The sequence below is a fragment of the Eschrichtius robustus genome, chromosome 13, assembly GCF_028021215.1.
Source record: "Eschrichtius robustus isolate mEscRob2 chromosome 13, mEscRob2.pri, whole genome shotgun sequence".
Lineage (NCBI taxonomy): Eukaryota > Metazoa > Chordata > Mammalia > Artiodactyla > Eschrichtiidae > Eschrichtius > Eschrichtius robustus.
The window spans coordinates 103,930,732-103,957,669 of NC_090836.1; the positions used below are offsets into that span (position 1 = coordinate 103,930,732).

Sequence of the window (26,938 nt, forward strand, 5' to 3'; positions counted from 1 at the left end):
GATGGTGGCTTTGTAGAATGAATTTGGGAGTGTTCCTTCCTCTGCAATTTTTGGGAAGAGTTTGAGAAGGATCGGTGTTAGCTCTTCTCTAAATGCTTGATAGAATTCACCTGTGAAGCCATCTGGTCCTGGACTTTTGTTTATTGGAAGATTTTTAATCACGGTTTCAATTTCATTACTTGTGATGGGTCTGTTTATATTTTCTAATTCTTTCTGGTTCAGTCTTGGAAAGTTGTAACTTTCCAAGAATTTGTCCATTTCTTCATGGTTGTCCATTTTATTGGCAAATAGTTGTTTGTAGTAGTCTCTTATAATCCTTTGTATTTCTGCAGTGTCAGTTGTGATTTCTCCTTTTTCATTTGTAATTTTATTGATTTGCATCCTCTCCCTTTTTTTCTTGATGAGTCTGGCTAAGGGTTTATCAATTTTGTTTATCTTCTCAAAGAACCAACTTTTAGTTTTATTGATCTTTGCTATTGTTTTCTTCGTTTCTATTTCATTTATTTCTGCTCTGGTCTTTATGATTTCTTTCCTTCTACTGACTTTGGGTTTTCTTTGTTCTTCTTTCTCTGGTTGTTTTAAGTGTAGGGTTAGATTTTTTATTTGAGATTTTTCTTGTTTCTTGAGGTGAGATTGTATTGCTATAAACTTCCCTCTTAGAACTGCTTTTGCTGCCTTCCATATGTTTTGGATCATCCTGTTTTCATTGTCATTTGTTTCTATGTACTTTTTTATTTCTTCTTTGATTTCTCCAGTGATCTCTTGGGTATTTAGTAGCGCACTGTTTAGCCTCCATGTATTCGTGTTTTTTATAGTTTTTTCTTGTAATTGATTTCCAATCTCATAGTGTTGTGGTCAGAAAAGATGCTTGATATGACTTTCAATTTTCTTAAATTTACTGAGGCTTGATTTGTGACCCAAGATGTGATATATCCTGGAGAATGTTCCATGTGCACTTTAGAAGAAAGTGTATTCTGCCACTTTTGGGTGGGATGTTCTGTAAATATCAATTAGATCTATCTGGTCTGTTGTGTCATTTAAAGTTTGTGTTTCCTTATTTATTTTCTGTTTGGATGATCTGTCCATTGGTGTAAGTGGGGTGTTAAAGTCCCCCACTATTATTGTGTTACTGTCTATTTCTCCTTTCATGGTTGTTAATATTTGCCTTATGTATTGAGGTGCTCCTATGTTGGGCACATAAACATTTATAATTGTTATATCTTCTTCTTGGATTGATCCTTTGATCATTATGTAGTGTCCCTCCTTATCTCTTATAACAATCTTTATTTTAAAGTCTATTTTATCTGATATGAGTGTTGCTACTCCAGCTTTCTTTTGATTTATATTTGCATGGAATATCTTTTTCCATCCCTTCACTTTCAGTCTGTATGGGTCCCTAGGTCTGAAGTGGGTCTCCTGTAGACAGCATATATATGGGTCTTGTTTTTGTATCCATTCAACCAGTCTGTGTCTTTCGGTTGGGGCATTTAATCCATTTACATTCAAGGTTATTATTGATATGTATGTTCCTATGACCATTTTCTTAATTGTTTTGGGTTTGTTTTGTGGGTCTTTTTCTTCTCTTGTGTTTACCACTTAGAGAAGTTTCTTTAACATTTATTGTAAAGCTGGTTTGGCGGTGCTGAATTGTCTTAGCTTTTGCTTGTCTGAAAAGCTTTTGATTTCTCCATCGAATCTGAATGAGATCCTTGCTGGGTAGAGTAATCTTGGTTGTAGATTTTTCTCTCTCATCACTTTAAGTATATCCTGCCACTCCCTTCTGGCCTGCAGAGTTTCTGCTGAAAATTCAGCTGATAACCTTGTGAGCATTCCTTTGTATGTTATTTTTTGGTTTTTCCTCGTGGCTTTTAATATTTTTTCTTTGAATTTAATTTTTGTTAGTTTGATTACTATGTGTCTTGGCGTGTTTCTCCTTGGGTTTATCCTGTATGGGACTCTCTGTGCTTCCTGGACTTGGGTGACTGTTTCCTTTCCCATGTTAAGGAAGTTTTCAACTATAATCTCTTCAAATATGTTCTCAGACCCTTTCTTTTTCCCTTCTTCTTCTGGGACCCCTATAATTCGAATGTTGGTGCGTTTAGTGTTGTCCCAGAGGTCTCTGACATTGTCTTCAGTTCTTTTCATTCTTTTTTCTTTATTTTTCTACTCGGCAGTCATTTCCACCATTTTGTCTTCCAGCTCACCTATTCGTTCTTCTGCCTCAGTTATTCTGTTATTGATTCCTTCTAGTGTAGTTTTCATTTCAGTTATTGTGCTGTTCATCTCTGTTTGTTTGTTCTTTAGTTCTTCTAGATCTTTGTTAAACATTTCTTGTGTTTTCTCAATCGGTGCCTCCGTTGTATTTCCGAGATTCTGGATCATCTTTACTATCATTACTCTGAATTCTTTTTCAGGTAGGTTGCTATTTCCTCTTCATTTATTTGGTCTTGCAGGTTTTCACCTTGCTCCTTCATCTGTGACATTTTTTTGCTGTTTTATTTATTTATCTTTTATGAGTGGGATTGTGTTCCTGTCTTACTGTTTCTTTGGCCTGAGGCTTCCAACGCTGGGGTTTGTAGGCTATTTGGTAGACCTGGGTCTTGGTAGTGAGATGAGGAACTCCATGAGACCTCACTCCAATGAATATTCCCTGGGGTCTGAGGGTCTCTGTTAGTCCAGTGGTTTGGACTCGGAGCTCCCACCACAGGAGCTTCGGCCCAACCCTGGGCTCGTGAGCCAAGATCCTGCAAGCCGCCTGGGGTGGCAAAAAAGAAAAAAAGAACAAAATAAAAAATAAAATTAGACTAGGAAACTAACAGATACGTTAGGAAGAATATAAAAGTAAAAATATAGATGAATCAACAACTGGAAGGTACATCAGTACCACGATAGTAAAAAAAGAGGAGAAGGAAAAAGAAAAAAAAGGTGTGGGGGGGAAAGGCCTTGGCTGTGGAGGGCGAGGCCTAAGCAAGGGCGAGGTTTGGGGGGTGGACGGGGCCAATGCTCAGGACCCACGGGGCTGGAAAAGGCCCTGGGGACTGTGGGTGGGGGGATGGGCTTAGGCTCAAGGAACAGAAGGGGCCCAGGCGTGCCCCCCACCCCTGGTCTCATGGGGCAGGGACCTCACCTGGGAGCCCAGCAGGCTTCCTGGGCTCGAGTGGGCGGGGCAATCCCCCTCCGCTTCTCTCCTGCTCCTCCTGGATGGCTCCTCCCGCCTGCCTCTCCTGATCTCCCCGGCCTCAGGGGCGCTGATCCTGTCTGGCCTCTACTTCTCCTCCCCCCTCAGTCCCCCTACGTCCTACTGGTTCACTTGTGGGTTCCTCCCATCTCCTTGGGCGCCAGAGTCCCCCACCAGCGGCCGGCAGGTGCCCTAGTTGTGGAGAGACGCTAACTCCGTGTCTTCCCACACCGCCATCTTGACTCCGCCTCCCCTATTTCAGTTTTAAAAAGGAACATTTGAAGATACTCAGCCTCAGCAGACATGTAAATCTGCTTATATCTGTGCTTGGTTTTTCTCAGAACACTTAAAATCAGATCTTAAAGAATTGCTTCACAGACTAGTGAGTTTTCCCGTGGGGAAGGAAACAGACACAGAAAGGGACTTCAGTGCATAGTTCCTGGTGGGGCAGACCCAGCGGAGGGGAAGTGGGAGGAGACAGGCACGCCCACCCCCTAAAGGCCCGTGACTCCTTTGCAGGCCAAGGTCTGCTGGGCTCTGCCCTTAGCTGTGGAGGGACCATAAAGCTGAGGCCCCGGTGGGCCAGGGGGAGGTGGAGAGACCCGGTCATTAGTCAGCCAGTCTGGACCGGATGGCCAGTGAGCATAGCCCAGAGGGAGTTCTCTCCACACTCTAAACTGTCCTAGGGCTGCTTGGGGAGGCCAGAACCACCAACAGAAATGCGCCTTCTCAGGCTTATCCAAGCTCTGCTTTCCCTTTCCTGTAGGAAAAATGGGGAGAAATCCTTCCTACCTAATGTTAGCAGTGTCAGATTTAGCAAATAAAAATATGGAACACTCAGTTAAATTTGAATTTCAGATCAATAATGAAACATTTTTTGTTCGTTGGATGCAATATTGGGCACATACTGAAATCCAGAGTTCACTGAGCCTCCTGTGTTTTATCTGGCAACTCCACAAAGGGAGAGTTCAAAGTTGCATCAAGTTGGAATTTAAACTTAGTCCTAAGCTTGAGGCTGCCCTCTTCTCCTAGAGGTTACAGGTGGCGATGAAAATACGGCTCACACACGATGGGTCATTTGAAATTAAAGTATACACATGTGCACACACACATACACGCCAGTAGACACACACACACCCTTACACGTATATGCACACACACGCACCAGTATACACACTCCCCCACACCAGTACACACATACATGCACGCACACTCACACCGACACACACGTACACACCAACACACGCATGCACCAATGTGCCCACACCCCTCTGCACTCATACATGCCCACTTTAGATGTGGTTCATTTTCTGGGCGGGGCTGCTGTGCTTGAGGTTAGTTACTTTCCCATTCTGCCGAGGGGCAGACTGACCTCGTTACCCATTCCGGCCACCCGACATGTCCACGGAGGGGCAGCCTGCCTCCCGGGAGGGCTTCTTGTTTATGCCAAAGGCTTGGATTGACCTGTACACCAGCTGAGCTCATTTGACTTTCCTCAGTGCAGACATTGTGATGAGGCTGGTCACCAGGTGATTTTTTTAAGTGAAGTTACTCCTCTTCATTTGGTTGGATCAGTTTCTGACTTATTAATCATTATGCTCTGAAAGGCTGGCGTAGGGCCCCTCGACCGTCTGGTGAATATATTCACAGTCGCCCTGGGGATGGTTGGATTTTTTTTTCACTGACCTTGGATGATGACCTTCGGAGATGTGTTGCGTGTCGCTCAAGTCCTCGCGCACAGCCGCGCGGGGCTGCCCGTGCCGCCCGGGACACTCACCTGGTTGATCCCTGCCCATGAGTGCAGGCGGGCTTGTAGGAGGTTCCTGCCTTCCGCCTCCTAACAAGATCCGCGTCTTCCTCCTCTCTGGTCCACCCTCCACGCTGCTGCTGATGTGACGGCAGTTGGACCTCGGGACTCGCGGTGCGGTGGCCTCCAAGGCCCTTCGCGGTTTGATCCCACACCCCTTCATCCTGCAGCCAGCTTTAGGCCGTGCTGAAGCCTGGGGCTGTTTATTTTTCCTTAAGCACGACATGTGACCTCAGCCGTGCTGGGATCCCTGTTCATGTTGTTTCCTTTGCCTGGAACGCCGCGGCCACCCCCCACAGGCAGTTAGCCACCCCCCCCCCCAATTTGCTGTGCGTGGCAGAACAGGGCAGCGCTCCAGGCTGGGGTGGGGTTTGACGGGTGGAGGGAGGGCAGGCAGGTGGGGTAAGTGACAGATGTGACTTTGGCCTTCAGGGAGCCGCAGGACCAGGACATGCTGACGCAGCCTGGGGAAGCTCAGTGGCCCCGTGCTCGCCCACCCGGTGGGCCTGCTGCCGTAGAGGGTCTACGGGACGCCCTTCTTTAGGCCGTAGCCCGGGAGGTGCCGTTGACAGTCCCAGGAAGATGTCACTGTCACCCTGGCCTAGGGTGGCACCAAGCCCCTGGGGCCCTGTAGTTTTCCTCTGAGATGTCCTTCATGGTTTGGGGCCACCACCAGATATTCCACGGCCAGTCCGCTGTGACAGGGCTGCTGGGGGCCCGGAGCGTGTGTGCATCCCTCCGCAGGGCGTCTGTGGTGCGCTGGGTGGGGTGGGGGCCAGTGTGCGGTCTGCAGGCCTGGATGTAGACGGCAGCCTGCCCGCCCCCCGGCCCCGTGCTCCTGTGTTTCCCATCCTTCCTCTGAGGCCGTGGAAACCCTTCCCTTGGGGGGTCGTCCTGGGTGCTAAAGAGCAGTGACAAGCTGGGGGCCTGTAAGCTGGTGGGAACCTGAGGGACGGGTTGACCTCCCACTAGGGGGTCAGAAGGAAATTAGACGCTAGAGTTTCCGTCCCCTGGTGACAGGGGCTGCTGGTCCACGAGCAGACACGGGAGGCAGGCTAAGCAGCCGAGGAGAGAAGGTGGGCCCTGCTTTGGGCTCCTTGGAAACCATTCCTGAACGTTTCTGGCTTGTCCTGAGCCACCACTCAGCACCGGGCAGGACTCCGGAGGCCGGCGTGCGTTCAGATTCTGGTTCTGTCGCCCCAGTGGTGGGTGTGGGTGGGGAGTGATGGCCCCGCGGTGGCCATGGTTTCCCTGGGAATGAGAGTCAGCACAGGTAAGATGCTTAGGACGGTGCCTGGCCCATCATGAGCCCAGCCAACTTTGTACCTGTATCATCTCACCATCATTTTTATCACCTGCGTAGCAGGCGAGTAGCGGTGGGTGGGCTAGCACTCCTTTGGTGGGATTAGTCTGGGGCCTCTGCTCCCTGGGCAGGCGCCTCTGTCCACCCCCGGATGCCCGTTAGCGTGGCCGATACTGACCCAACGCAGGGGGGCCAAGGGGAGTGCGGGCTGTCATTATTATTAAAATTTACACTCTCACCCTTCGGGGGAGAAATGCCCGAATGCACTCCTGGAGATTAGTCTTATCTCGGTGTGTTAAAGGCTTAATCTGCGTGTACATTTTCCCTTCCCTGTGTTTTTAAATTTAGGTTAAATGCGATTTTAATGAAATTTCTCTGAAAGCTGTCTCGACTACATTGTAAGGTTAAAATTGACTTATTCTTTCAAGATAGAATTCAGTTACAGCTAGTAAACTAGATTCAGCTTTATTACCATCCAAGTGAAAATATTTTTATTACTGCTACAATGTAAGCCGTCGGAGAGCAGAGGATAAATCAGCGGAGGGGCCCTGGCCCATGGAATATTCAGTGCGTGACAGCGAGAAATAACAAGCTCCCCTCCCCCGCTTGCATCTTCATTAGGCCCCGGAGTGGCTGATGGGAGCCGGGAAGGATGGCGATGTTTCCTTTGAGGCGCGGGGGCCCTGGTGGCGGGCAGAGCACCCGCGTGACGGCAGTGCTGTCAGGCACGGGAAGTCACGTGGGCACGGCGACTCCTCTGTGTGTCCCTCACCAGCCCGTCTCCCTGTCTCGGGCCAGGGCTTTTCCCCCACGGCCAGCGTCCTTATTCCGGTGGCTCTGTGCTGTGCCTGCCTGAGGCCTTTGGACAGCAGGTGGCCCATGGGTTCTCACTCTCCCAGGGCGTGTCCGGCTGATTTAATGTGCCTTCAACTGAAAACCCACATGGCTATTTGGTTGCATTTTTGGGAAGAGGGATCTATTACTCAGGCCAAAAAAATCAAAGAAGGAGAGGAAGTTTCCCGTAATCTAAAAAATAACGTATTATGAATAAACCCCTGGGTCTAGTTCAGCTCAGCCTCCATCACCAACTCTGAACTTGGTTGCTGCTGCTGCTAATAATAATAATGATAATAATAATGGCAGCTGGCATCCATTAGGTGCCAGCGTACAAGGCACTGTTCTCGGCTCTTTCTCTGCATCACTGTGCTGGTTTTTCACAGCGCCCCTGTGAAGTGGTGAGTGACCATCCCCATTTTGAGAGCCCTGCCCCTTCTCTGGCCTCAGTTTCCCCTCAGGCCGGATGATCTCCATGTGGCCTCCAGCTCCGCCCACGCTGCGTTGGTACTGAACATGGGAGAGCCCACTGAGCTGTCTCCCAGCCGTGCGGGGGACCCGGTGGTATCCTCGGGCTCTGAGTCACGCTCGTCCCCGCCTGCGCCCCAGACTTCCTTGGGGAGCAGCAGCCTGTGGCCGCACCGTGGCCGCGCCCACCGCCAGACCCCCCGTGCTCCGCCCCTCTGGGGACCCCTGGCCGCATCTCGCGCCCCGCGTGTGCAGGGTGTGCTCCGCGCCCGTTGGTGGGTTAACAGTCAGGTGTTTGCTGTGCTTCCTGCACAGGGGGGCGCCCTCAGCGTCCGTGGCTTCGAGTTGCTTCCGTAGAGTTTGAAGATGAGGCTCCCTGTGTACAAAGTGCAGGTTTGGGTTTAAAGCAGTTTCCGTGTTGGTTGTTCTAGTCTCTAGATGTTTGCTGCACCACATGGGTTTCCTTGGAGGCTTTTGTTTTGCCTGAGGCTCTCAGCTCCCCCTCCTCCTGCCCTTCAGTCCGTAGGATGGGCGGTCGGATGCCTGGGAAAGCTCGTAATATGTGCCAGTGTAGCCCCGGCTGCGGCTACATCATTTGTAAAAGGGACAGAAAAATGCTGCATATGCAGGACAGACGAGCAATTCCTGGCTGAGTCGCTGAGAGCCGACCCTCTCGTGGCCGTCTGCGAAGTGTCCGGCCTCAAAGCGAGTCCCCACTCCCACCCTCCCCCGCCAACCCCACCGCTGGCCGAGCTGGGCCTTCCTCGCTGGGACCCGAGGGCCTCTCGGACTTGCTGGCTTCTCCCGCCAGCTGACCTCTGTGCTGCTGTAGAGACAGCGCTTTCTCTGTGCAAGAGCCTTGATCCCAAGTGACCATCTTCACAGACATTTCCCACCACCCCCAGGGGTGTCACGTCGTCGGGGGAAGGGGCGATGCCTTCCAGAGAGCTCGGAAGGACTCGGCTCCACCGTGCTTGAGGGGCTGTACCGGCCCGACGTGAAGGGTCAGTGGCTCAGGGGTCCCCGGGCTCAGCACCCCTGTAGCCGTGCTGGACGGCCCCGCCCTCCGCCCTCCGTCCCTGCCCCTGCCAGCCTTCGCTGCAGGAGCCCGGTCCCAGAGGCCTCCCCACCGTCGTCCTAGGGCCTGGGGTCAGGCCTGTAGCCGCCTCCAGAGCCTGAGTGGTGTGTGGGGGAGTCGGGCTGGGCCCTGCCACCTGGGACCCTGCCTGACCCTCTCTGGTTCCCCGCTCCCTCCTTTCTAGGCCTCCCTGTCTCCCGGCCCTTTGTGTTTTCCTCCCACCCCCCGAGCAGGTGGCGAGGGATCTGTTTCCTTAAAATCAAGGGGCAACTCTCCTCCCATGTCTGGGCTGGCAGGGTCCCGGGAGGGTCTTGGGGCTGGCGGCCGGCAGGTGGGACTGCACTGACATGCCCCCCAGGACAGAGCGGGGTTTTTAAGACCTGGAGCTGAGGCGTCGGTGGCTTTGACCATTGAAGACGTTCTGTCCTGTACGAGCAGACAGAAGGTTAACAGTTGCTCCGGGAGTTCTTCCTTCCAGGCCCGCACTTAGCACCGGCTCGTGAAAGACTCCCCGTTCACAGGCGGGGCCCTCGAGATGGCCGGGCCACCGCCACCCAGCCCGCTTTACGGCCCCAGGAAGTGGGTGAAGGTGGGCTGGGGCGGGACGGGGAGGCGGGTCGGTGCTTGTGTTAGAGATGCTACACCTGTGGCTTGGCCGGCCCTCCTTCCCGGAACCACCCGGAGGTGCCGGCACGGAAGGCCACGTGGGGATTACTGGCTCGCCTTCGGCTGCTCGGGTGGGGGCCTGTTTACCTGGGGAGCGGTGATGACCGCCCAGTGGGTAGGGAAAGGCGAGCACGCGAGGCCTCCCGAGCAGTGAATTAGCTGCCTTTCTCCTTAGTGATGCTATCTTTGTGACCCTCCCCCCGAGACTGATGTCCGAGGTTTATTGCCAAACCGAGACGAGTTAATTAAATTGTAAGTAGAGACTTCCAAAGAAAGCGACTCTCCTTGACCTTAAGAAGAAAAAGTTGTCTTGGTTTTGAATGTAGGCCATCAAGTCTGCTTTTGAAATGATTCCCCGAAGCCATTTTTGTTCATGGTTACAAGCTGCTGGAGAGAGTGTGGGTGGCTTTATCTCCCTTACTGTAAAGAACCAACGTCCGTCTGAAATCAGGACGGGAGGCCGCCCCGGCAGCCGGGCTTTTCCACGCGGGGCTCGGTGGAAGGAGGACAGTTTATTGCACGGGGGTCAGACTCCTTTCCACAGTAATAAACCATCCGCCCTTTCAAGAAGGCGGAGGAGGCACGTGCTGTTTCTGTGAAGGGGGACCTCAGATGGGCCCTCGGGGCCCCCCGTACCTCAGGCTGTGGTCCCTGGCGGGCCCACCCTCAGGGTGCTTTCCCTGGCCTGTCCGAGCACCAACTCTGCCCTGCAGTCACGCCCCCATCACCGCGCAGGGGACAGTGCAGTCCTCCGTGCTCTGCCGGGCCCGGGTCCCCCCCCACAGAGACCCCCGGTGTCACGTCTGCGGTGGTAGCCCTCCTGTGTTCTGGGGGCTGGGCAGGATGGGGAGGGCCGGGGTGCGGGCACAGGCCGTCCCGCTGCTTCTCGAAGCCCCCCACTCTGTCCCAGCACCCCCTCCTCGCCTCTCTCCAGGGCCCAGGGCTGTGGGCTCGCCTCTTGGCTCTGCGTGGCCTGGGCGCAGGCTGAAGCAGGCCAGGCCATCGGGGGAGCCCTCTTGTCCGTCTGTCTCTGTCTCTCTGCCTTTCTCTGGCCCTCGAGTGTTTGCCCCCTCCTGTCGCTGTGCGGGGTGCCGGGAAGGAGGGGAGGTGTGCGCAGGTGTCAGAAGCCCCTCTAACGGCCTCTTAAGCCGCCCTGGTCCAGGCTGGGGTCCCGGACGGGGTGCCAGTGGTCTCCGCCGGGCGTTGCCTGGGAACAGCCCCGCACCCAGCAGCGGTGGGAGCGCTGGGGCGCTGGGCACTCAGCCCGTGGTGCTCTGCCCGCAGCAGGCACTCGGTGCGTCACCCGTCCCCACGGCTGGTGAGGTCAGGGCTGACGGGACCTGCACCTGACACATGGGGACTGAGGCCGCCAGGAGCGTTTTGCTCAGGTCACACAGATGCATTGTCCCTCTATCCACTCTGATGAAGTGTCTGTTGACCCTGGAGCCCATGCTTGTCGCCCCTCGGCCCGGGCTCCTGAGGGCCCCGAGTGTGCCCCTGAGTGTGCGTGTGTCCACGTGTGCGTGTGACCGCTCCAGTCTCTGGTTGCTGCCCTGCTGAGGGGGCTCTTAGCACCCCTCCTTGGAACCCGTGACAGCGATGAGGAGACCCGCTCCCCCCGTCTTCCCCAGTGCGTGGCAGCCACGGGCCCTGAGCTGGACACTCGTGCAGCCGGCTCTCTGGCGCGTGGGGACACGCCGGCACCGGGCGGTGAGAACGCAGACCCGCGGCTGTCCTCTGCAGGTGGCACCTGGGGGGCACCGGAGACCAGCAGGCGGTTAGGGGCTGGGGCGAGACGGGCACAGAGAGCCGTTGTCACAGAGCTGCCCGTCGTGTGTACCCGGGAAATGACACCGTGCGACGGGGACGCAGGGCTGAGGGGTGCAGGTCCCCACGTGGCACCTGGGGAGCCTGGAGGGGGTCGCTTTGGGTATCCTCACATTGTCAGCTGCGTGGAGAAGGTGTCTCTTCATTTGATCTGCGCCAAGCAGCCTGAGGACAACCAATGCTTTTAGCTCCATGCTAAATGGGTGCCTTACCAGGGTGTGCGGACACCGTGGCCCACCTCCTTCTTACACTTGGATGCCTCCCTCCTGATTGCAAGGAGACCTGCAGTTCCCTCCTGGCGCCCTTATGCTCGCTGTCTTCACACCGTCCCCGGGTGTGGAAAGCGCTCCAGCGGGAACGGCATACGGGCCTGTGACCACACGTGTACAGGTGTTCCGGGTGAGCAAGGTTTCCCGCGGCACCACCCGTGTGGGCTGTTCTGCGTCGTTTGCTTGCTGACAACAGCAGCGGGAGAGCCAGGGCTGGGAAGAGCGGCTGGGACAGGAAATCCAGCCATGCTGGGGGGGTCTCAGCAGGTAGGATGGGGGCGGGGAGGGCTGGCTCCTTCCCGGGAGCAGCCCGGCCCCTGGAACGTGCTGCGGGTCTCGGTTGTAGGCGGGCAGGGTCAGCCGAAGGCCGTTGTCTTCCTCCTGCTCGTCCCCTGGTGGAGAGCGGCCTCTGCTTATCTGCCACTCAGGCCCCTGCAGAGCCCCGCCTGGCCTCCTGAGCCTCCGCTGAGCCCTCCTCACTTCAGATGGCCCCGGGCTGGCCGAGCAGCTGAGGGTTGAACTAGGGCCGCCAGGAGAGTCTCAAACACCCACCTCCCTGGTTCGGTCCTTCCCTGGTGCGCAACAGCCCAGCCCTTCCCGGTAGCACGGGGCTTTGCCGGCTCATTAACACTGTGTGCACTTGCGTGCTGGTGCCCGAAACCCTGGTGCACCCCCTCTGTCTTAGCACTGGGAGCCCTGGGGGGGCCTTCGGAGAGGCCCCCTGAGCACTTGCTGGCCTGTCAGCCAGCCCGGTCAGGGCAGCCCAGACCCTGGTGTGGGTGCTGGCCTCCTGGCGGGCAGATGCCTGGTATTCATGCCCCAGATCCCCCGCTCCGCACCGTGGGCACCTGGCTGGCCAGCTCACGCCTGAGGAGCCCCAGGTGGATGTTCGGGGAAGCTGCCTTCACGGCACCCACTGTTGAGTCTTTAGTTTACGCAGGTGTCTCCTGGGAGGAGGAGCCCCACCATTCGCTCATCCCGAGGGCCAGGCCAGGAGCGGCTGTGTGTGTGCAGAGAGCACCCAGCCATGCAAACCTCAAGGCCACCAAAGTGTCACAGGCACTCTCTAGGAGTCGAGGTGAGGGCACTGAGGAAGGGGGCTCAGCTCCAGGGTGGAGAGAGGTCAGAAAAGGCTTCAAAAGGGCAGTAATGCTTGAGCTGTCTTGAATGTGGGGAGGCACGGACCAGCCATTACCAGGCGCGGGGAGTCTCAAATCCAGGTCAGACTCAGACACATGTTTTTTGTGGCGTATTCTCAGTCTTAAAGTGCATCAGGAGAGAGGGAAGACTTCTGGGAAAGCTGTACGTCTTCGATTTCATTGCAGACTTGGGTGGTGTCAGGGCTGGCCTCCTGCCCACAGCGAGCTGAGATCTGTCCACAGTGCAGCTCGTTGAGATCTGCACGCCTCACCAGCCCCGCCCTGTGTCCCCTCTAGAACCTTGTATGGGTGTGGGGGGATGGAGCCGAGACCCATCCACCGGATCTGGCGTCGCACCCACTTCCTCTCTTCTCTGGGCGTGGCCAGGGCTGGGGGCAGGGAGCCCTCATGTGGCTTGTGGAGCGGTCGGTGCCCCGCGATGTGGGCTCCGTCTCCTGCACTCCGTGGAAACAGCCCCAGTTTGGGGTGTGTGTTGAGGTGCTCGTGAGCACACCTGTGAAGGGAGCATGACTTCATACCTCGTCGCTTCAGTTCTGTGTCGCTCCGGAAGAACTCGTATTTTGAATGATGTTACTGTGGAAAACATAGACCTTGACACCTCTCCAGGGATGGAAAGATGGTGTGGGTGGCGTCAGATGAACGCTGTTTCCTTACAACCTGCTGGGAAGCTTCATTCCATCCCGCTCTCGTGTTTATGCTGGGGTCCTGAGAGTGTGGTGGTGTCCCTGTCCCCAAGGCCAGGTGTGCCTGGTGTGACCTCCTCCCGGGGGTGTACTGCCCACTTTACAAACGGGTGGCAGCCTGTAGGGTCCGACCCGCCGTCACCGCCACCCCCCTTCTTCCTATATAACAAGCTCGCGACCCCGCGGCCTGGCCTGGGTGTTGAACTAGCCTTGGAGGAGTGACCTGGGGAGAACGTATGTGCAGTTTGGCCCCTGCCCTGATGTCTGTCTGGATCTCAACCCTCAGGGTCGTTTAATGCTGGAGGAAGTCCTCTGCTCGTACACCAAGTGCCGCGTGGGGTGCCCCGCAGCACAGTTCTGCTACTCCCTGCCAGGGTGAGCGCCAGACCCCCGTGCCGGCTCAGTTCTCCAGGAGGTGCCAGCCGCACGCCCGTGGCCCCCAGGCCGCCCGCACTTGTGACCCATCAGTGATCAAGGCAGCGAGCGGTTGCTGGGGCCCCAAGGCCTGATCCCTCGCTGGAGCAGCTCACAGAGCTCAGGAGAGCCGGCCAGGGAAGAGAGGCGCAGGGTGAGGTCGGGAGGGTCCCGGGGACTCGGCGCTTCCTCTCGGCCCTGGAGTCAGGGCCTGTCGCCCTCCACAGTTCACGTGTTCACCCGCTGAGCCCGTGCGTCCGGAGTTTTTACTGGGGCTTCCTCACGTGGGCAGGATGGGCCGAATCACGGGCCCCCCTGATGGAGCTCAGTGCCCAGCTCCTGTCGTGTCCTGAGGTCCGGCCTCTGCGAGCCCCGACCCTGAGACCCTGGGACCAGGGGCTGTCACCTGTGGCCCCGTCAGAACGCGCGTGTCCCCTGTGGCTGGAGGGGCAATGCGTCTGCTGGTCTCAGGTCCTGGCAGAGCCCCTGCCCAGAGCCTGGCCGCCTTCCCACTCTTTGTCTAGGTCCCCGTGTCCTGAGTCTGCTCCCTCTGCCCCTTTGCTCACTGCGCTGTGATGGCTGAGCAGGGTCCGTGGGGAGTCTGACGTGGGCCTGTGGCCCGAGGCCTTGGGAGCCGCGTCTGCTCTCGGGTGCTTTCTTGAGGCGGCTGAGAGCAGGCTCCCTGTTCGGCGGAGGCCTTGTTCGCGTGCTCAGAGCTTCCCTGGCGGATGTACTTCTGGAATGAGGCTTAGCTGCCCTCCCTCCCTCCTCTTGGTCTGGCGCCAAGAGAAGGGCTGGGAGGGGCCTGGCACCTGTGTCGCATGCCCACCGAATGGCAACCACTACCCCGGGACTCTCCCGAGAGGGTGCTGTGAGGGAGCTGGGGCTCTCCCCGTTCCAGGGAGGGCCTGGAGGCGCTGACAGCCTAGAGAACCTTCTGGAAGCTGACCTGGGATCTGAGCCCAGCTCTCCTGATGCTGTAACCCGAGGTCTCTCTACTGTTCTCCAGTCTGACCCGGGCTCTGCTCTGCCTGAGGAAGAAGACAGGCCCGCTCACTGCATGAGCGTGTTGTGTGCGTGGGGAGTGGAGTCACGGGTCCTGGGTCCTGCTCTGCTTCCTTCACTCCCCTCCCAGCTCAGGCCCTCTGTCCTCCTGGTGGCCTCTGGGGGTGGCCCCGGCAGGTCTGTCTGCAGCGGGGAGCCCTGGACGGTTCTCCCCCGGGAGCTGCTGGGCCGGGCGTCACGCGTGTCGTCCTCTGTCCGGCTCCTTCCTCCTGCCCCTTGGCACAGCCCTGCGCCCTGGGTCCTCAGCCGGGGGTCCTGGGTATGCGGCTCGGCCCTGCCCGTTTGGGGCTGATGCTTTCTTCTAGCTGTTTGTTCTTACCGTCCATCAGCCCTGGCAAACGAGGAGGGTGGGTGAGCCCAGAGCAAGGCCGCCTTGGCTGCAGAGAGGCCCGAGTTCGCGTTCGCTGTCAGAGGCTCTTGTTTTTGTTCTTCGTTATCTTTTTAACTGATTAGAGGATTGAAATCTCCACCCACCCCCACCCCCGAAACCAAAGCCTGTTCGGGCCTCGCCCAGCAGAAGTGGGTTGGGGGGTGGCTTGGGGCGGTTTTCCTTGTCAGGTATCTACAGGTGAGCAATTAGGTTCACTCTTGGGGCAAATAAATCTAAGCAGTGCCTGGCCCTGCGTAAACAGTGCCTATTCTTCGTGCCAAGTCAACGGGATACATGTTTTTTTTTTCCTTTTTAGCATAAATCTTGGGGCACAATCTGTTTGTGTAATTTATTTTTGTTTTTAATGAAGAAGACAAGGTGTTGCAGCAGAATTTCCAGCCTGCAGACGCGCTGTTTCAGGTGCTGGGAGAAGCGTCCGGCACGTGCTGGGCGATGGGCACTTCCTGTGCCTTTGTGGCGGTCTGCCTCAGAAGGCCTTGATGGAGAAACGTCTCCTCAGCCTGAAAGATGATAATAATTACATCTGCCTGCTCACTCATTCCACGTCCCCTCTAATTTCCAGTGAAATGGAACTTTCAAATGCAGAATCACCGCTCACCGAGTTACCTTTATCAGTGACAGAGCATCTGCTCACAGTTGCTTATAAGAATCTTCCCAGCACACACATTTGTGCTCCGATGTACATAACTGGAAAGTAATGGCTGGGGCTTAGGCGTCCATTTTTCAACACGTTCAGAGCAGGAGGCGGCCTCTCCGGAAGTTCACTGTGTGCGTTAGGAGGGGGGCGGGGGCAGTGGCCATGTCACTCTTCATTGTGGCTTCCGGAGAAGCCAGGTCACCAGTGAGAAACGGCCACCTCCACGTGACCGAGGAGTGCCTCCCGCGGTCCTGGGATGGCTGCTCCTGTTGGCCTCGAATCGGCTGGGGTGGCCTGGTCGTGGGTCGGAGCCTGGCGGCCGAGGCGCGCATCCCCACCAGGTGGGCCCGGGGCTGCCTGCTTCGCTGCTGTCGGGAGCTCGGGCCCGCGTCGGGCAGAAGAGAAGCCCGGGCCCTCAGGACACTCAGAGCCGGTAACTCTGGTGAAATAGGCAACTCGGAGGCTCAAAGTTGCGTTTTCTTTCTGTCTCTCCTGCACGTTGCTGAGCTCGTGGAGGGCAGGACGCCGGCCATGTCTCCTCTGTAGCTTCACTGTCACAGGCGGTGGGGTACATGGAGACCCCGAGAGCTTCCCGGAAAGAGCTGATGAATGAGCAGCCTCTGCCCGTGTCCTCGTGGGGTTGACGCTGTGGCCCTTGCTCTGCAGAGGCCCCGGCCGTGCCCAGGGTGCTGGTACCCGGCGATACCGGGCGGGTCTGTGGGCCCATCTGGCATCGTGGGGTCATTTCAGGGCATGGAGAGGGACAGTCCTGAGTCTGCCGCTGCCGCGTGCACCCCCGGATGGGCCACCTCGCCTGCTCCTCGCGTGGGCACAGGTCCCGTGGGCGGGAGCTGGCCACTGGGCTGTTGGTCCTCGCGCTCTGGCTGGCATGGGCTCCGCTGGCTGAGCCTGAGACGGGGTGGCGTCCGCCAGCGTCTCGTGGGGCGCGCCTCAGGTGGGACTGCCGGAGGAGAGAAGGGGTTCATTTTTACTTGTTTGGTTAGGTTCCTTCAGTGACAGATGTTCCGGAAATATGTGTTTAATTTTGCAAATCACTTTGCTCACCAGTTCACGTTAGAAAGGTGTGGCGTGCCTCCCGGGCACTTGTTAGAGTTGCTTGTTTTCCCCGCTTGTAAACGGTGACCTTCTGCGTCAGCCGAGGAGGCCAGTGGCACTGCGGGCGCAGGGATGTGGCTGGGGGACTGCGGGCAGCTCGTTCCACGCCACCGCCCTGCCCCCGCCTCCGAGCGCATCCGGCCCCGGCCGTCACTCCACCCGACCCGCGAATGTGCTGGGCACACGCCACACGCCGGGCCTGGCTCTGTGCCAATCCCTGGGTCCAGACAGGGTCCCGCCCCACGGGCACCGCGGTGCAGGGGGACCCTGAGGAGGGCCTTTGACGGCTCGTCAGCTGGCGGGCCGACACCCAGGGCTCCACAACCCGTGAAAAGTCACCTGAATCCACGAGGGTGAACTCGGAGCGGCCCCGCCTTCCCAATTATCAACACCCGGCGAGCGCCTGGCGTGGGGTGGCGTCGGCGCCCCGCGCGGGCCTGGGCAGGAGGCGCCTGGCCCTGCCACCCGCTGCTCTCTGTCCTCAGCCCCCGTGTCCCGTGGAGTTTCAGTGGCTAGTGAGTGGCGGGTCCTGGAGCCCCTGATCGTCCAGGCCTGTCCTGGGAGCAGTCCCTGCGGGTCCCCCTCCTTCGGGCGCTCTGTATTCAGGAGGCGGTTTTCTCTTCGGAGCTGCCACCGCCCTTCCGCCCGCTCTGCCCCCGCTGCCGACTGCACTCGTGGAAGCTCACTGCCCTGTTTCTGTGTAAAAGATCCTTGTTCAGTAAATTGATTCATTTTCTGAACTGCCGGTTTCCAGGTGTTGATGGTATTCGCGTTTCCCGTTGGCCGGCGTGCTCGCGTCGGTGCCCAGGCCTCGGCAGGGGCTGCCGCCCTTGGGGAACAGGCACAGGGGGCCACTCAGTGCCCCACGGAACTTTCCAGCTTTGTAGCTGCTGCCGTTTTCAGCTTAGAAATAAATCTTAATTCTTTAAAAAGAACAGGACGTCCATCGCATTGCTGGAAAGCTCCGCAGTATCTCGTCGTGGAGAAATAGGAGGAGGGGGGTGACTGAGAAATGGGCGGTTTATTCACATGTTCAGTTACCCATTTTCTAACTTCATTCATTCCCTCATTCATTCATTCATTCATTCATTCACCCGTCATCTGGTTCATGCTTACTGGGCACCTAGTATGTCCCAGGGCTGCAGGTGCGGAGGGGTCTCAGGCACTGCACCTGCTGTGGAACAGCTCATGTCCTGGGGCGGGCACGGCCCTAAGCAGCGAGGCCCGGGCAGTGTGACACAGGGTCCAGGGAGGCTGGCGCGGGGGGAGGGACTGGGGCGGCGCCCGGGTGGGGCCTGGCCGGGCACACAGTGTCACCCGAGCGGGCGCAGTGCTGGGGGCCGAGGGCCGAGAAGGGCGGTCCTGGCCCAGCTGGCCCTTCTTTGTCTGCCAGCTGGTGTTTCTCAAACTGTGGGCCATGTACGGGGCCCTCACGATGTCTGGAGGGGAACCCCCTCGTGGTATTAGGTGGCCCCCGAGCTTACAAGCTGGGGACACGGGGAGGACACTTCCCCCTGCAGACCCCAGGGCTCTCCTCGGTGACAAGCCGTGTGGCTCGTTTGTGCCGGGGCTGCCGCCCTGGAGGCTCCACCGGCTCTGTGCTGTGGCTCTGCTCCCACTTCATCCTCCGCTGGAGCAGGAGGGGACCGTTTTGGGTCGTGAAGTGAAGTGAACAAGTAAGTGTATTTAGTACAACACAAGCTGATTAGAAGCTGTAGAGCGGACCACAGAGCCAGCCCTGCCCTGCGTGGGGAGCCTCTCCTGGGACGCGGACCCTGTGTCAGAGGCTGGAGCCCCGTCTTCCTCTGTCTCTGGGGGCCCGGGTGCCGGGTCCTTGTGTAACTTGTCCCTGAGAGGGCTCCCAGCACAGGTGGGTGGCTGGCACGTAAGAATCTTCTGGAGACACAGAAACTCAGATCCCGCCGGGAAGATTGTGATCCAGAAAGTGGAGATGCACCCGAGAAGCTGTGTTTTAACAGCCGCCGAGATGAGGATGACGTCTGGGAACCCCTGAGGTCACTGTCCGCCCACACTGCGGCCCTCTGAGCTGGCCTCGCGCTTCCCTGATCCCCTGGCTGCCGCTTGTTTGTTTGCCGCTTCTAGAACTTTCGTCGGGAGCACTGAAGGACCTGTACACTTTTTCAGGGCTGCCTCTCAGGGCAGGCGGGGAGCGGGGGGTGAGACCAGAGGAGGAGCCAGTGACTCCGGGCATGTGCAGACACGGGGCCGTGGGCCACACTCGTGGGTCCTGTGGACAGAAGTCAGGGTGGGCACGTCCCAGTCCCCAGTCTGGATAATTAGGCCACACTTGCCTGTTTTGTAAGGCAGCACCCGTCCTCCCCTGGCCCTTCGAGTGGCTCTTCCCAGGGCAGAATGTGGGGAAAATGGGGCAGTCACCATGATCCCCAGAGTCTCTGCTTCCTTGGAGGGGCACTTCCAGGGTCCCAGGACCTCGGAGCTCCAGTGAGCTCTGAAGCCTTTCCCGCGGGTTGTTGAGAGCCCAGCAGAGAGACCTGGGCGGGGAACGCTAGGGGCTCGAGCCGTGGAGCGCCGTGATGGGGAGAGACTCTGTGGCTGGTGGGAGATGGCGCTTCGGGCCTGGTTCTCCCCAGGGGCCCTGCTGTCTTCACAGAAGCCCCAAACCTGGGATCCAGGGATGGGCCCGCCTGCCCCCTCACTGGCCGGGCCCGGGAGCCCGTGGGACCCAGGCCGGCACGAGGTTGAAGCCGTCCCCTCTCTCAGGACTGCAGCCCGTATCTGGCGGACCTGCCTGTGGGCCAGACGGGTGAAGGTCAGCTGAGCCCCGCCATGTGCCCCCGAGCGTCCGCCGGCCTCTCGGACCAGTGCTGCCATCTGTAGGGCAGGACTGGGCCTGCCCGTGTTCCTGGGGTGGGGCTCGGGGCATCCCAGACGGGGCACACACTCCGCCCGCGGGAGCTGTCGTGGTCCTAGTTACCGTTAACCGCCGTCACCACCCGTATGCCTTGAGGAAGAGAGTCTGAGGTCTTGGAGTGGAAGTTCCTTTTCCTTCCGTGCTCCTTGGGGGCGGTGGCTCGGCTGGTTGGAGGGGTTCCGAGGTGGGCCCGGGGCCTCAGGGAAGGGGCAGGCCTCCGGGGGCTCTCCTGACAGCCGCGGGGCCTGTGTTTGTCCCTGCAGGGCAAGTCCACCGGCACCTGGACCAGCACGAGGTGAGGTACCTGCAGTTCGCCTTCCGCTGGATGAACAACCTGCTGATGCGTGAGGTGCCCCTGCGCTGCACCATCCGCCTGTGGGACACGTACCAGGTGAGCGGCCCTTGCACCGCCCCCTCCCGCAGGGTGCCCGCGGCAGGAGCCAGGCCAGGTCCTGCCCCCACGAGGGCCCGGGCCGTGTCCTCGGCACCTTACCTCCTACCACCTTCTGCTCTGGGTCCCTTTGCTGTGCTCCATTTTGCCTTCAAAACATCCTTCCACTGAAATGCGGTCTTTTTAAAGTCCACCTCTGGCGTTCTTGTCATCTGACTAGATGTAAGACAGGGAAAAGAACTTTCTGTAGTTTTACCTGTAGCTGGATTTCATCCCGCTGTGCAGTTTGCACTTTGGCAGGTGTAACTCCAGCGAGACTCTGAGCTGCATCTACCGGACACACTCACGCTCAGGACTCACACCTTGTCTGTGTTTTGAGTCACTCATGATAAAGATTTTAAAAAGTCCCCGACAGATTCATTGCGCTGTGAAGTTTCCTCCTCTCCACAGCGTTTTCTGGAACAAACCACCTTTGTTCTCTCGAGTGTCAACGTTGCTTATTCTAACGCCTTTCCAGTTTCTTGGAGATGTTCGCTGCGGCTGAGGCCATGCCGGGGGTGCCACGCTGGCCTTTCCTCATCCCTCGTGGCGAGCAGGCACCTTGTGTGGACTTGGAGTGGCGTCCCCTTGGAGGCTGGCTTTCCTTCTTAACTCCGGGAGGCAGGGTTTTCTGCACTGGGTGCCAGCCCTTCATGGGCCTTGGACGGGGCAGCTGCCTTTGGAGGCTGGGAGAGGGAGCCCCAGGCCACGGGCTTCTTCGTCGGGCAGCAGGAGTCCCAGGTGCAGGGTTGGGCTCCCGTGCGTTGACGTCCACGAAGACGGCAGTGGGGGCCCGGGGCCCCGAGCAGGCTGGAAGGGCCTCGCCCCCCGGCCTCCTCATCAAAGGAGCCGTTGGTCTAGATGGCGCGATCGTCCGTGGGATGGGGACCTTGAGCTGCTGCCCTGCTGGCCCCCATGCCCGCCAGCCTTGAGTTCTGAGCACATTTCTCCCAGGTCATCGAGAACAGTAGCCTAGAGCTTTGTTCCTCATGCTGGCCCGTGTGCCTGTTTGCCTGTGTGCCCGTGTGCCCGGCACGGGGGTCTGTGGCTGTTTTTGTGGCTCTGAAGCCCTGTGTTGTGACTTTGCTTTTCCTTTTTGCAGCTGTATGTGCTAATGGTGTTGGCTACAGAAATTATGACTGGTCAGTAGCCGCACCCAAATCCCCCACTTTGGTTTTGCTTTCGTAGGTACTTGACAGCTACAGAATTTCTAGCCACTCACATTTCCTGGGATGTAAAGCCTTTTTTGGGGGGCTGTTTGGTTAAAGTGGCCATTGGCCTGGTGCTATCGATCAGGTCTCAGTTACGTCGCAGGAAACAAAACTTCATATCCCGTAAATTTTGAACGCTCTCTGCTAGTGATAGGTTACACTGAGATCCTGACCCCCCTTATTAAACACAGAGTTCCCTGTGATACTGTCCCCATTATGAATAAATTAGATATTAAGTCAATCGCATTTTGAGGAGCAGAAAATGGATCTGCGCGTCTGTGGTCCTGCACCACTTCACTAAAACTCCTAATAGATATTAAACCTTTAAGCACAATTGTGGCATCTTTATTGAGTTAATTTTCTTGAAATTAAATTTTGTTACGAATCGACTCATTTGTACCATGGACTGATTGTTGAACTGACAGTACCCTCGTCATAAACCTTTTCATATCTTAAAAATTGGGGGTATTTCTATTTCACAGGCCCAAGTAACCATGAAATTGTATTGCGTCTTTTGGCAGTGAAAATACGTAGTAATCATAGGATGGCAATCGGGTGATTACTCTCCCTTCAACTAGGGTGCTTATTAGCTGGGCCATTACAGGTTTCAGTAACTCTTTAATCCCTCACAAGGTAGCTTAAAATCCTCTTGGGACATGTGTCAACAAAAGGCTATCCGTAATCTGTCCCAGGCCGTGGGCTAGATTGGTGGCACAAAAATGAATGAGGGGCATTAGTTACAAGGAGGAAAAAAGGCGATTAAAAAGCGCAGATCATGCAGAAGTAGCCCGAAGAGCAGGGAGGTGAACCCTGGGTGCGTGATGTGCCCCATACGAGCAGGGCGCTGGGTGCGGGCCGCCGTGGAGGCCGCCGTGGCTGAGCAGCCGGTCCAGCTCCCAGGGGAAGCCGGGGGGAAGGGTGCGTCCCACCCGCCGTAGCTGGAGCCGACACGTGGATTTTGAGGACCTCAAATGAGAGAGAAAACTCTGGGCCCGTGTGCTGTGCTGTGGGTCCACGGCCGCAGGGCTGACTGAGGCCGTCGGGGCAGCCGGGATGCACTCCGTCCCGCCCGTGTCCTCCCGGCCCTCGCTTCCCCTCCCGTGGGCTCCCCTCCACGCCCCCGCTCCGTGTGCAGGAGGCGTGGGCTCCCTCCCTAGCGAGCGAGGGCCCCACGGGGCTGACGGGAGAGCACGCGGGTGTTTCCGGGCCACACCTGCCGCCTCCTGCTGCCACCTGGACGGTGAAGCCGAGCCCGGCCCTCTGGGTCCGGCCTGGGGGGCCAGTCCCGGGCTGCGGAGGGCTGGGTCAGCAGGCCGGAAAGCCGCTCGGCTGCGCGTTTCAGGGGCCTGGACTCCAGGGCACCCTGCCTGCTGGCGGGCACTGAGCGGCGCTTCAGCTCTCGCCCCTCTGCACTCAGAGCCGCTCTGCGCCCTGAGCCTGTGTTCCAGCCTTAGCAGGCCTCCCTCGCGGTCTTTGGTTTCACGCACCTTCTCTGGAATTGCTTCCCTGTGGAAGAACAGCCACAAATGCGGCTTCTATTTTATTGTAACGTGGGTGGGCCCCGGATGGTGGTCGTGGCTCAGGGCTCGTGGGCCTCTGCGTCCCTGCGAAGCCCAGGGCCTGCTCCAGGGCTGCTCCTTGGGCGTCTCCCGGCAGCGGCCGGCGCCCTGGGCGCAGAGGTGGGTCCTAGGGCTGCGCTCCCTCCCCGCGTCCCTGGCTGCACTTTATGTCTGGAGGCCTGGTGGGCACAGGCAACTGACTCCAGGGACCGCCACCCCCCGACCCCCGGGCCAGCCCCTCCCCCGGCAGTTCCTGGGACAAAAGCCGCCCTTCTGTCTGAGCCGCTTGACCTCCTTCCAGACCATGGGAGTGTGTGTGCCTGTGCGCTGTTGAGGAGGGTCCCTGGCCCCCGGTTGCTCGCTCTCTGGGGTGTGCACCGGGGCTGCAGTCCCACCACGCGGGCGGGCGAGGACCGCGTGAGCTTCTCCCGGCGTCGGCGGTGCGGCAGCCCCCCTCCCCCACTGTGAGTGGGACTGTCCTCCCGCGGGGGGACCTGCCTGGGAGGAGACAGCCAGAGGGGTCGGCACCTGCTGATTTCCTGAAAGATGGGAGAAGAAGTGCGTTTTCTGGTTTGTATTTCTTTTTTCCTAAATGGCATTAGTATGTCGGCCAGCTCAAGGTTGCTTTAGCTGTTCGGGGTCTTTTGTGGTTCCCTACAAATTTTCGGTTTGTTTTTCTGTATCTGTGAAAAATGCCATTGGAATTTTGATAGGGAATGCCTTGAGTCGCTTTGGGTAATATGGACGTTTTCACAGTACTAATTCTTTCAATCCACAAATGAGGAGTGTCTTTCCATTTATTTATGTCTTCTTCAATTTCATTCATCAGTGTTTTTTAGTTTTCAGTGAACAGATTTTTCACTTTCTTGGTTAAATTTATTCCGAAGCATTTTATTTTTGATGCAGTTGTGAATGGGATGGTTTTCTTAATTTCTGTCTCCAGTAGTTCATTGTTAGTGTATAGAAATGCAACCGAGTTCTGTATATTGATGTTTTTTTTATCCTGCAAGTTTACAGAGCTTGTCTAAAGGTAATGAAATTATCTCACAGAGGTATCTGCACCCTCATGTTCATGGCAGCCGAGATATGGAACAACCCAAGTGTCCATCGATGGATGAAAAGATAAATTGTGTGTGTATACACGTATGTATGTCTATATATACATGTGTACACACACACACACAACGGAACATTATTTGGCCTTTAAAAGGAAGGACCTCGTGAGCGTGGCCGAGGTGGCTTAGGGAGGGTCTAGGGGAATAGGCGGGGCAGCCGGAGGAGGGCGTCCCCCGGGCAGGAGGGGACACACCTGAGTGCGAGCCAGGGAGAGAGGCCCAGAGCAGCAGAAGGCTCTAGGATGACGGGACCACCCAGAGGGGAGCCTCTAGGCACACGTGGGTTTTCCACACTCGAAAAATATGACCAGTGTGACCGAGGAGCTGAATCTCTAGTTTTCATTTTAGTTCACTGAGATTTATGTTGAATAGGCCCACCCAGAGTAGCTGCATGCAGCACTGCTCTGGCAGCGACTGGTGGAGTCAGCGGGTCAGGACCCGTGGGCATCGGGCAGCAGCGGGCAGGGTCAGGACCCGTGGGCGTCGGGCAGCAGCGGGCAGGTGCAGGACCCGTGGGCAGCGGGCAGCAGCGGGCAGGTCAGGACCCGTGGGCATCGGGCAGCAGCCGGCAGGTCAGGACCCGTGGGCAGCAGGCAGCAGCGGGCAGGCGCAGGTCCGGCGGGGCAGTGACTCGAGCCAGCCCTGGGGAGAATGTGAGGAAATGGACTTGGCTGGAGCCCCCTGTCCTCCGAGAGGTGTGGCTGTGCAGGGAGGGGGCCGCGGTGGGAAACCCCGGGCATTTCCAAGCTGACGGGCTTGTCGGGAGAACCGAAGAGGTGGGCGCGCTGGGTGGTGGACATCTCTGCCCCCGTCCCTCCTTCCCCGGCGCCCCGAGGCTGATTCAGGAGGGTGGGCTCCGCTGGGACCTGTCTCGGAATGAAAACATCAACAGCTTTCTGGAATGGAAATGTGAGAGCCAGGCTCTCAGAACAGTGATACCTGTTCTCTACATTCTAGTAACTTCCTTCCTTCCCATTCCGGCTCTGGCTGAGGTCTTCCCATCACTGGCTGATACTCGGGGCGTGAGCCCCGGTGGAGCCAGGGCCCCGGGCCAGGGGAGGGGGCGTCACAGCCTCGTGTCCACGCAGAGGTGACGACGCGTGTGACTTCAGGAATGGCAGTGGCCCCCGCCCCATCCCGAGGACTGCGGCTTGGGTAGGTGAGGGCGTGCTGAGGGTCCCCACGGAGGCTGACGTTTCCCACAACCTAGTGATTGCGTTAGAAGAAAAGGAAAAACTTCCTTTTGCCAGGTGAGTGTCGCAAGGTGGCTTCACTGGCTTAAAGCATTTATTAAATTCCTTCTTAGTGGCGTCTAAAGGCCACTGGAGTTCTAATTAAGAATGTATACGTACTGCTCGTGTCCCCGAGTGCATCTTTAGGGGCCGGCTGTTGACACAGGAGAGGAAACGTGGACACCCACACATCGGGGCCTGGCTGGCGAGCGGCTCCTTTTCTCACCGCCCCTCCCTCCTGGTGCAGAGCCGTCTCACACGAGCGTTGGAGCGGCCTGGGCTGGTGCTCCCGGCCCTTGGCCCTGGCTCTTGGCACACACGCCGTCAGAGGGAAGTGGCAGGAGGGCATTTTCTACCAGTAAAGCTCCGAATCGCTCTTCTGTGGCCAAATGGAACATAAGGATTTGTTTGGATGTTCCACGTAAGCCCCGTGGATACTGTGACCTCTGGGACTCTGGCAGAACGGCCTCTCCATCCTAGCCCAGCGCTGCCCTTGTAGCCTTGGGCAGGTCCAGGGTCCTGAAGCTCAGCTCCTAGGATTGCTGTTGGGACTGAAGGAGGAGTTTCTAACGCAAGGATCGGCAGACAGGTCCTGTAAAGGGCGAGGCAGGCAGGCTTTTGGGCCCGGGGGCCATGTGGGCTGCACAGCTGCGCCGCTGTTGGGGCCCAGGGGCAGACGCGGCCTCGCCAGCCAGACTCGTGGGGAACTGGGTGCTTCCCGCACGGAGCTTAGAAAGCACCATGCACACGGTGGGCGCTGGGTAAGAGCCCTTTTCTTCCCACACCGCTGTCGCCGGTATCTTGTAAACTGTAGAGCTGCACAAATTCTGGGTTTTATTGCCGGGCTGTCACTGTTATCAGCCAGTTTTTACAGAAATTGGAACTGGGGTCTCGGAGCTCAAGTGACTTGGCCTCTGCGTCATTCCAGTGGCGTGTGGCCCACGCAGGGTCCCTCCACCTGGGCCCCCGCCGTCCGCGCGTCCCCGGCCCTGGCCGAGCACTCTGCCATGTGCGGGGACGGTGGGGCTGCGGTCTGAGGAGCTGGCACCCTACAGCTCCCTGTGTGTGAGGGCAGGGGACCGAGCTGCAGCCTTCCTCTCTCATGCGGTGGCAGGGCTGTGTGTCGAGCTCCTCCAGGGTCCTGGGGGCCTAGCTGGGCCCTTTCTGAGATGCGGCCCCGTGTCTCACAGCTCCCGGCCGCGCCAGTCAGGGGCAGGGGCAGGGGCAGGGCAGGGCCTCCGGGCCCGTTGAAGGCCAGCTGCCAGCTGCCCCCTGACACGCCAGGGCCCCCGCTGGCTGCCGCGGAGCCCTGCATGCCCCGAGACCCTGAGCTGGCTCTGATCCCGAGATGCCGCGTCTGCTGCGGCAGACGTGGCCGCCTGCGCCATTTTAGGTGAAGTCTCCCCATTGGTGCAGCCTCCCCATCCTTGGAGGCGGTGAGCGAGCCGTCGCCAGAGGTGAGGCCGCCCCTGCACTTCGGCAGACTTCCCGGCCTCCCGGGAAGGAGCCCGGCAGTGTGGGACCCCTGTCGCTGGCCGGGCCCCGGGGTCACAGTCAGTGCTCGTTTGTTGGGCGCCTGCTGTGGGCCTGGCCCTGTCCTCG

General features: G+C 57.8%; 1 protein-coding gene across 4 annotated transcripts in view; it reads left to right on the top strand.

The window, feature by feature from the left end:
* TBC1D22A (TBC1 domain family member 22A) overlaps positions 1 to 26,938 on the top strand; it is a 315,289-nt gene that overhangs the window by 212,324 nt on the left and 76,027 nt on the right. For 2 of the 4 annotated variants that reach the window (XM_068561089.1, XM_068561088.1), the window contains exon 11: positions 20,053 to 20,180. The exons of the other annotated variants lie outside the window; for them this stretch is intronic. In XM_068561089.1, the coding sequence (XP_068417190.1) occupies positions 20,053 to 20,180 (128 nt within the window). The remainder of the gene's footprint in view (positions 1 to 20,052; positions 20,181 to 26,938) is intronic. 4 annotated transcript variants of the gene reach the window in all.